The 10,371-nt window shown below is 35.7% G+C and overlaps 1 protein-coding gene across 1 annotated transcript; it reads right to left on the reverse strand.

The window, feature by feature from the left end:
- Positions 1 to 5,712: 5,712 nt before the first annotated feature.
- Positions 5,713 to 8,804, reverse strand: LOC128638759 (IgGFc-binding protein-like). The gene is made up of 4 exons (XM_053690895.1): positions 8,750 to 8,804; positions 8,365 to 8,400; positions 6,395 to 7,621; positions 5,713 to 5,783 (listed from the first exon to the last, which is right to left on the reverse strand). Exons 1-4 carry the CDS (start codon positions 8,802 to 8,804, stop codon positions 5,713 to 5,715), a joined length of 1,389 nt encoding a protein of 462 aa, XP_053546870.1.
- Positions 8,805 to 10,371: the final 1,567 nt, after the last annotated feature.

A 10,371-nucleotide genomic window follows, 5' to 3' on the forward strand; every position in this document is an offset into this window, starting at 1 on the left:
ACATACAATACCCCCCCCCAACATTACAACCCACCACCCACATACCCCTAATCTAACCCAAACCCCCCTTAAATAAACCTAACACTAAGCCCCTGAAGATCTTCCTACCTTGTCTTCACCATCCAGGTATCACCGATCCGTCCTGGCTCCAAGATCTTCATCCAACCCAAGCGGGGGTTGGCGATCCATAATCCGGTGCTGAAGAGGTCCAGAAGAGGCTCCAAAGTCTTCCTCCTATCCGGCAAGAAGAGGACATCCGGACCGGCAAACATCTTCTCCAAGCGGCATCTTCGATCTTCTTCCATCCGGTGCGGAGCGGGTCCATCTTGAAGCAGGCGACGCGGATCCATCCTCTTCTTCCGATGTCTCCCGACTAATGACGGTTCCTTTAAGGGACGTCATCCAAGATGGCGTCCCTCGAATTCCGATTGGCTGATAGGATTCTATCAGCCAATCGGAATTAAGGTAGGAATTTTCTGATTGGCTGATGGAATCAGCCAATCAGAATCTAGTTCAATCCGATTGGCCGATCCAATCAGCCAATCAGATTGAGCTCGCATTCTATTGGCTGATCGGAACAGCCAATAGAATGCGAGCTCAATCTGATTGGCTGATTGGATCAGCCAATCGGATTGAACTTGATTCTGATTGGCTGATTCCATCAGCCAATCAGAAAATTCCTACCTTAATTCCGATTGGCTGATAGAATCCTATCAGCCAATCGGAATTCGAGGGACGCCATCTTGGATGACGTCCCTTAAAGGAACCGTCATTCGTCGTTCAGTCGTCGGTCCGGATGGATGTTCCGCGCTGGGGGTCTTCAGGATCCTGCCGCTTCGCTCCGGATGGAAGACCATAGAAGATGCCGCCTGGATGATGACTTCAATCGGATGGAAGATCCTCTTCTGCCCCGCTTGGATGAAGACTTTGACCGGATCATGGACCTCTTCAGCCCCCCGCTTGGGCTTGGATCAGGACATCGGAGGAGCTCTTCAGGACGGATCGGTGAACCTGGATGGTGAAGACAAGGTAGGAAGATCTTCAGGGGCTTAGTGTTAGGTTTATTTAAGGGGGGTTTGGGTTAGATTAGGGGTATGTGGGTGGTGGGTTGTAATGTTGGGGGGGGGGTATTGTATGTTTTTTTTTACAGGCAAAAGAGCTGAACTTCTTGGGGCATGCCCCGCAAAGGGCCCTGTTCAGGGCTGGTAAGGTAAAAGAGCTTGTAACTTTTTTAATTTAGAATAGGGTAGGGAATTTTTTATTTTGGGGGGCTTTGTTATTTTATTAGGGGGCTTAGAGTAGGTGTAATTAGTTTAAAATTGTTGTAATATTTTTCTTATGTTTGTAAATATTTTTTTATTTTTTGTAACTTAGTTCTTTTTTATTTTTTGTACTTTAGATAGTTTATTTAATTGTATTTATTTGTAGCAATTGTGTTTAATTAATTTATTGATAGTGTAGTGTTAGGTTAATTGTAGGTAATTGTAGGTAATTTATTTAATTATTTTATTGATAGGGTAGTGTTAGGTTTATTTGTAACTTAGGTTAGGATTTATTTTACAGGTAAATTTGTTATTATTTTAACTATTTTAGCTATTAAATAGTTCTTAACTATTTAATAGCTATTGTACCTGGTTAAAATAAATACAAAGTTACCTGTAAAATAAATATTAATCCTAAAATAGCTACAATATAATTATAATTTATATTGTAGCTATATTAGGATTTATTTTACAGGTAAGTATTTAGCTTTAAATAGGAATAATTAATTTAATAAGAGTTAATTTATTTCGTTAGATGTAAATTATATTTAAGTTAGGGGGGTGTTAGTGTTAGGGTTAGACTTAGCTTTAGGGGTTAATACATTTATTAGAATAGCGGTGAGCTCCGGTCGGAAGATTAGGGGTTAATAATTGAAGGTAGGTGTCGGCGATGTTAGGGAGGGCAGATTAGGGGTTAATACTATTTATGATAGGGTTAGTGAGGCGGATTAGGGGTTAATACTATTTATGATAGGGTTAGTGAGGCGGATTAGGGGTTAATAACTTTATTATAGTAGCGCTCAGGTCCGCTCGGCAGATTAGGGGTTAATAAGTGTAGGTAGGTGTCGGCGACGTTGTGGGGGGCAGATTAGGGGTTAATAAATATAACATAGGGGTCGGCGATGTTAGGGCAGCAGATTAGGGGTACATAGGGATAACGTAGGTTGCGGCGGTTTACGGAGCGGCAGATTAGGGGTTAAAAGTGTAATGCAGGGGTCAGCGATAGCGGGGGCGACAGATTAGAGGTTAATAAGTGTAAGGTTAGGGGTGTTTAGACTCGGGGTACATGTTAGAGTGTTAGGTGCAGACGGAGGAAGTGTTTCCCCATAGGAAACAATGGGGCTGCGTTAGGAGCTGAACGCTGCTTTTTTGCAGGTGTTAGGTTTTTTTTCAGCTCAAACAGCCCCATTGTTTCCTATGGGGGAATCGTGCACGAGCACGTTTTTGATGCCGGCCGCGTCCGTAAGCAACTCTGGTATCGAGAGTTGCATTTGCGGTAAAAATGCTCTACGCTCCTTTTTTGGAGCCTAACGCAGCATTTGTTTGAACTCTCGATACCAGAGTTAAATTTATGGTGCGGCCAGAAAAAAGCCCGCGGAGCGTTAACAGCCCTTTTACCGCCGAACTCCAAATCTAGGCCTAAGTGTCTATAAAGCAATGGGAGCTGCCGTGTTGTAACTTAGGTTACCTTCTCTGCTGTGGCCAATTAGAGACAGTTATAAATAGGTCACTAGAGTGTGTAGCCAATGGCTGTGTGGAATATAAAAGTGTTCTGCACTTCCATTTCTAACAGGAACTGAAAAGCTCACAATTTCAGAATGGAATTAAAGGAAAGGGGGCAAAACAAATAATTAAAGTATATGGCAGATTTTTTTATATATATATACGATTTATCATTTTATATTAACATCTCAGAGTTTTTAATGTCCCTTTAAATATTCACTGTAATGTTCATTGCCATAAGGTCTTATTAAGTTATCACTGCATAGTAATTAGTGAAATGTTTGTCTAAAATATCATGTCATTTGTACTTTGCAAATAAAAGAAGTTCTGCAAGGCTAGTGGGATGAGTCAAAATTGTTAACTCGCACACCCATCTTAAAACTCATGACACTTAAACCTTATCTTTTAGTTTCCCATAAAATAATTCTCTAACTTATCTACAACTAGATTTAGGTTTAACATAAGAAGCATATTTTTACACCAAATAATAAAATAAAAAAGAGTACCTACATGATGTAACATTTTTTTAAAATAATTGAACATAAACAAATATTTACAAATACATGTATGAAGATCATGATCAGTGCTGTACAATTATCTGTCAGGCGTTGCCGTTATGTCTAATTACAGACATTTAAAATAATGCCCCTGTTAAGCTGAAGTTAAACATTGATTTGATATACAAAACCCACTCACTTTCAATCTTCTCGCCTGGGGCTGTTGGCTTCTCAGGTTCTGTAATAATTTTTAAGGTAGCAAAAGTGTTAATTAATTTTCAATAAATAAATATCCACATATTCATTCCCAAAAGATGAACATCAGTGATTTACGAGTGAAATTAAAAAAATCTAAGCAAGACCACTGTGTGCGCTTGAAACGTCCATTGTCATGTGGTCTCATTAAGTTAACAGATCATATTTATTAACTAAGGCCTAGATTACGAATGGAGGGCAATATTGCGCTATCACAAGCTTGTGGGAGCAATAACCAGCCCCTTGTAATGCAAAACACGCACTCACTTTCAAAACAATTGTAAAGAACCAAAAGTGTTGTGTTTAAATAAATAAATATCCACATACACATTCCCAAAATATGAACATCAATGAAGTTCATAAAAACTTAAAACGTCCAATGTCATGTTATCACAGCTTTCAATTATGTTATTCGTGTTATCACTGGGAATATCTGTCTAAAATATCATGCATTTTGTACTTTTTTGCCAAATAAACCAAGTTCAGCAAGGGATCAGTCAATATTGTCAACTCATACAGCCATCTTGAAATCTTGACATTGGTACCTTATTTATTAGTTCATAGAGATGTGCATTCATTCCAATAATCAGATTTTCATTTGCATTTTAACAAAACAAATATCTGAATAAATGCACAAAGAAATTTAAAGAAAACAAAAAATTACTCATGAAAATCGTCAGTATTCATTCATTTCCTTTATTTCTTTAAGGGGTTAATAGTTACTTTAACAGGCTCTGGAGACCGCGCTATTCCAATCTTCTTCTTGCAAGAGCCGGTCAAGCTAGCAGGAGGCTTAATGCGCTCAGCTCCCAGGACCTGCACTAAAGTTAAGGCCGGTCCTGGGAACCAAGAGAGTTAAGCCGCAGTTATTGTGGCTATAGTTCTGGCAAGAAGAGGATCGGGTTAACCTTAAGGTATTTTAGCTACAGATGAACTTTTTACCTGTGGCTTTGAAACATTTAAATTTGTTTTAATGAAAACGAATATAAAGGTTCAACTAAATTTAGTATTCGTTTAGTTTTAAACAAAACAAATAACAAACAGTGCAGACACCAAATTTTCAGGGAAAGAAATTTTTGTAAATATTCTAAACAAAAATTTCTTGGCTGCACATTTCTATTAGTTTCCCAAAAAAAATCACAATTTTTTCTACACCTAGAAATAGAAATATTAATATAGTAGATTTTTAGTTTTCTTTATTTAAGCCAACTAGCAAAATGAAAAAGGGCCTAGATTTTATTTCTAAGAATGTTTTTTATCACATTTTTTATTTTAAATATGTAATTTTATTATGAAAAAAATAATAATATTATTCCTCTTTTCATTTTATGTCAAGCCATAACTTTTTAGATTTACTGTAATGTTCATATTTAGTTAAAGGGACATTCAAGACCAGAATTGTTGTTGTTTTAAAAGATATATAATCCCTTAATTACCAATTCCCCAGTTTTGCATAGCCAACACAGTTATAATTATACACGTTTTACCTCTGTAATTACCTTGTATCTAAGCCTCAGCAGACTGCCCCATTATTTCAGTTTTTTTGACAGATTTGCATTTTAGCCAATCAGAGCTTTCTCCATGGTAAATTCACGTGCTTGAGCTCAATGTTATCTATATGAAACACGTAAACTAATGCCCTCTAGTGGTGAAAACTATCAAAATGCATTTAGATTAGAGGCGGCCTTCAAGGTTTAAGAAATTAGCATATGAACCTCCTAGGTTTAGCTTTCAACTAAGAATACCAAATGAACAAAGCAAAATTGATGATAAAAGTAAAATGGAAAGTTCTTTAAAATTACATGCCCTATTTGAAACATGAAAGTTTTTTTTGGACTTGACTGTCCCTTTAAATTTGCTTTTCATATATACATAAGGTAAAACTATGCACTTGTGCAATGATAAATATGGATAGCAGATGCAGAATTCAGACAGTGAAACCTACAGAATTACTTTGCATAAAAGATATGTGTGATGTGTGTGTATAAATATATATATATACACACAAAACTAGAGGGACAGATTTTGTTTACATTTAATTTTTAGTATGAATTACTAATATATAAGATTTTCCGAAATGTATGGCAGTGTTGGTTTCACATTATATGTACTGTAAATGAATAGGAGAAACACTTGCTTTTTAGAGAAGACATTTACATTTTTACTTATAATTGTGGTCAAATAACATCTATTTGTTATACTCCTAGGACACAGAGCTTATATTCACTTGTTATCTTTTCCCCAGAAGCTGTTGGCTCTTTAGGTTCTATAAACAATGCTATATACATGATTAATTCATGTTACGTTACCTAGTATGTAAATATACAACTACAAAAATCCAGATCAATGAAGTACAATTGTCTGATACTTTCAACTTGTATTGTACTATGTGCTCTTACTAAGAGTCTGGTTTTACAAAAGCCCACAACTCTCACAAGGTGAGAGTTAATAATCCATCAGCACTACGAGATCTCTATCTTCTAGAGAGGAAATTTTCACTGTATCTTACTTATGGATTTTTCCCAATCAATAATTTTTTATTTTTTTCCTTTATAAATATTATACAAATAATCATATGCAACTAGAACTTACTTTTAATCCCTGTACTTGGTGCTCCAGGCCCTATTTAAAAAAAATATATATATATATATATAACATTATATCAATGCAACACTTACACACACACACACATTTATATATACATACATACACTCACACATTTTGAAAAACCTATAAATAAGATTGAACTAAAGCTGGACACACACACATATATAAATATATATATATATATATATATATATATATATATATATATATATATATAGAGAGAGAGAGAGAGAGAGAGAGAGAGAGAGAGAGAGAGAGAGAGATTATTACCCCTGATAGAAGGAGCCACAGATCCGTAGCTAACGCTTGGAGAGTACCCAATGCTCAGGAGACCAAAAGGTACCGTAGGATGTTCCACTGTGTGATAACTGAAGCCACTTCCATAGTTATATTCTCCCCACGAATACTTTGATCCAGGGAATTCTTTCCATTTAACACCTTCTGGTAACTTCCCATCAACAGTGATTCCTGGTTTATCTGAGGTCTTGATTACAAAAACAGCCAGATTGGTTTCAAACTTGTCTTGTCCAATGAGCTCATAAGCAATAGCAAATCTTTCAGTAGCTGGAACATTGGTAAGGAAAGGGTCAAATGGTTTAGTGTTGAATGTCCCGCCAGTACCAAAAAATAAGACCTGTAGTTTACTGTCAGCATTGATATTTAATGGCGATGATGCTGTAACTTCTAATTGTAGAACCTCTCCAGCTAATAGTTCTTTTATTTTTTCTTCTGATCCTGATTGATAATTTATTTCTGTATCTTTAGCAGGAATAATAAACACAATATCAGACTTGGGCTGGAAGGACATGCCTGGGACAAAGAATGAGTATCCCCAGCTGGGCACAGGTAACAGCTGTTCATACACATGGCCACAATCTCCATTTTTCTGACTACATGTGTGCCCACTGAGGACTGCCACAGGATGATCAGTAACTACCTTAGTGCCAGAGAGATCATCAGTACTCTGAATCTGGACAGCCTGGAAAGGTTCAAGGGTGAGTGTGAGCTTGCTGTCCTTTGGATAATTCTTTCCTTGGAAACTCACAGCTCCTTTTAGGTCAATGTTAACAACTGTGGGATTTTCATGATTAATCACAGAGAACTCTGGGTAAGCTCCATCTGCCCCCCATGGAGGGGTAATTATATAATACTCAACTCCCCACAGATGCACTGGGTATAGCAAAGCTGTGTCACTACTGCCGTATTTATAGCTGCGAGAAACAATGGTAACCTCAACATCAGATTTAATCACTAGAGAACTTGGTGATGTGTCTGATCCGCTCATCTCTACATTTGTTGTGATAGGAATAGACACTGTTTCTCCCTCTCCAACCTTAACGTCCTTCCTAAAGTCAGATTTGTTAATTGTGACAGAAACAGAGGTGGACGGTTTAGTGCCGGTAACCAAAAGCTCCAGTTGTGGGGTCTCTTTAGGGTCATGATTCTGCATAAACACAGTAACAAACTCTTTGCCCAGTGTCGTCACATCTTCATAGCCTGTAAAATTATAGAAAAAGGAAGAGATTTCCAACATCAGTTTATTATAAAAATAAAACCTGAAATTACCATTTAATTTAAATTAAAGGGACAGTCAACCATTGAATTGTTATTGTTTTAAAAGATAGATAATCCCTTTATTACTCATTCCCCAGTTTTGCATAACCAACACAGTTATATTAATGTACTTTTTACCTCTAGGAACCTTCTTCCAGCCCCCTGATCACATGACTGTGACTGTTAATCATCTATTGTCTTAAATTTAGCATTGTATTGTGCTAGATCTTAAATAACTTTCTGTGCCTGAACACAGTATTATCTATATAGCCCACGTGTACTTTCTGTCTCTTTGTGTTGAAAAGAGATTTAAAAAGCCTGTGATAAGAGGCAGCCTTCAAAGGCTTAGAAATTAGCATATGAGCCTACCTATGTTTAGTTTAAACTAAGAATACCAAGAGAAAAAAGCAAATTTGATGATAAAAGTAAATTGGAAAGTCAATTAAAATGAAAAGTCCTATCTGAATAATGAAAGTTTAATTTATACTTGACTGTCCCTTTAAAAACATTAATACCAATATGTGAACTTAAAATAAATTAATCTTATGGAGTGTTTTTTTGCAATATTTCCCAATAGTGTTAAAATACTACTTCTCTATTCACCTTATTAATTACTTAATATATTTATTTATATAATTAAGATAAGTGATAAAAACAAATAAATAAAAACAGTATTTGAGACTCACCACCTGGTTTCTCAGGTACTTTAGTTGAAGGGAATTCTGTTATGGAAACAAGAAACAATAAAGATAATAGATTTTAGCAATATTTTATTTTAGATTGAGGACAATATTATTTGAATTAAATTCATTTTAGTAATATTTTTTTTTCTAACAGGACTTCTTTTTATTATGCTCCATTTCGTAACAAGGCTCACACAATGTCCTTCTTTTACTCTCACTGTAGTTCTACACTTATGTTGTAGGTTTCATAATTTAAGCACCGTATTACACTTTCTAAACTGAAATTAGTTCATCCGAATCATGCATTTAATTATGGCTTGTTAATCTGGAATCAAACATTTATTTGATGCGTATATGAGAGGATATGCGATACAAAACACGCACTCACTTTCAATCTTCTCGCCTGGGGCTGTTGGGGCCTCAGGTTCTGTAAATTTTCCCATTCCCTAAATGAAGCTTGGGGATGTATATTTGGTGAAATTCTAGATCTAAGCGACTGCTGTTTTGTAAGATAGAGATTTGCCTAAAATATCCTTTTCTTAAAAACCTTGGGAAAAAAACGTCCATTGTCATCGTGTTCCCCTTAAGTTATCACTGCATATTCATTATGGGTGTGTTTGAATAAAGTTTAATCTATGTCGTACATTTTAAGTAAAATATAGCAAGTTTAGCAAGTCTAGTGTGATCATTCAAAAATGTCAACTGATAGAGCCATGATGACAATTATAACACCTCTATCTATAAGTTTCCATAATATAACTAGAACATAGTGTAATAAGAGCAGGATTTGTTTTACATAATGACTAATAAAATAAATAAAATAGTAGATTATGACTAGGGATGGGCGAATGTTTCGCAACATTCGAAAAATGGCACGAATTTTAACACATTCGTTCATTCGAAACCGAATTTCGAATGTTTACATAACATTCTAACATTCGATTTCGAATGTTCGGTTTTGAATTTTACGATTACATTCGAAAATATTCTTTTCGAAAAATTTGAATTTAGATTGTAATAGTATTTCTAATGCTTTTTCTTTAAATGTAATATTCGAATTATGCAATATTCGAATTCGAAAAATTTGAATTTATATTCAAATTCAAAAAATTCGAATTTATTTGTTTGTAATAGTATTTCTAATGCTTTCTTTAAATGTAATATTCGAATTATGCAATATTCTATATGGAAACATTCGAAATGATATATTTGTATCTATTTATGTATCAATTTACTAGATTCCAGCCCTACCACATGAACTATTGAACTTCTAAATAGTATTTGTTAAATAGAATGTTAAATTCAAAATTTCGAATGTGGACATTCGATATAATTATAAACATTCGAATTCGAAAGTGACATTCGAAAACTGTAATTATGAAGCATAGGGGCCAATTTACTAATGTCCGCCGCACATCGATAAATGCCGCAGCAGGGGGTGTCAATCAACCTGATCATATCAGATTGGGCTGATTTCTGTCTGTCGCCTCAGAGGTGGCAGACGAGTTAAGGAGCAGCGGTCTTAAGACCACTGCTTCTTAACTCCTGTTTCTGGCGAACCTGAAGGCTCGCATGAAAAGAGATGCATTTAGGCCTTAATAAATCGGCCCCATAGATTTTACTTCAAATAATATTTCAATTGTTTTTGTTTTTTTCTTTAAAGGGTCATGATCCAGATACAGCATACAATTATTAAAAAAAAATCCAATTTACTTTTTATATTTGTTTTTCTTCAAATTCTTTCTTGTATCTATTGTTGAAGCAGCTGCAATGCACTAAATTAAGTTCTAAGTGTGCAGCTACTTAACCTCTCCACCACCTTATGTGTTGAGAATTTTAATCATAACAATCCAATCCGAACGGAAGATTGACAGCCCCTACTCATGCAAGCAGGGGGCAGCACTGCACATGCAACATCACCTTGCCACAAGCCAAGGCAGATGAGGCTCATGGTAAGGAACGTCATCTGCCCAGCACATGATAAATAGGGGCCCATAGACTTGAAATTTG

Source organism: Bombina bombina, chromosome 8 (assembly GCF_027579735.1).
Source record: "Bombina bombina isolate aBomBom1 chromosome 8, aBomBom1.pri, whole genome shotgun sequence".
Classification (NCBI taxonomy): Eukaryota; Metazoa; Chordata; class Amphibia; order Anura; family Bombinatoridae; genus Bombina; species Bombina bombina.

Excerpts from the sequence above, each read along its gene's own strand:
- LOC128638759 (XM_053690895.1), bottom strand. The coding sequence starts at position 8,804 with ATGGGAAAATTTACAGAACCTGAGGCCCCAACAGCCCCAGGCGAGAAG. Across the intron at positions 7,622-8,364 it reads AGTACCTGAGAAACCAGGTG|GCTATGAAGATGTGACGACA; the intron begins GTGAGTCTCAAA and ends ATAATTTTACAG. Across the intron at positions 5,784-6,394 it reads TGTGGCTCCTTCTATCAGGG|AACCTAAAGAGCCAACAGCT; the intron begins GTAATAATCTCT and ends CATTGTTTATAG.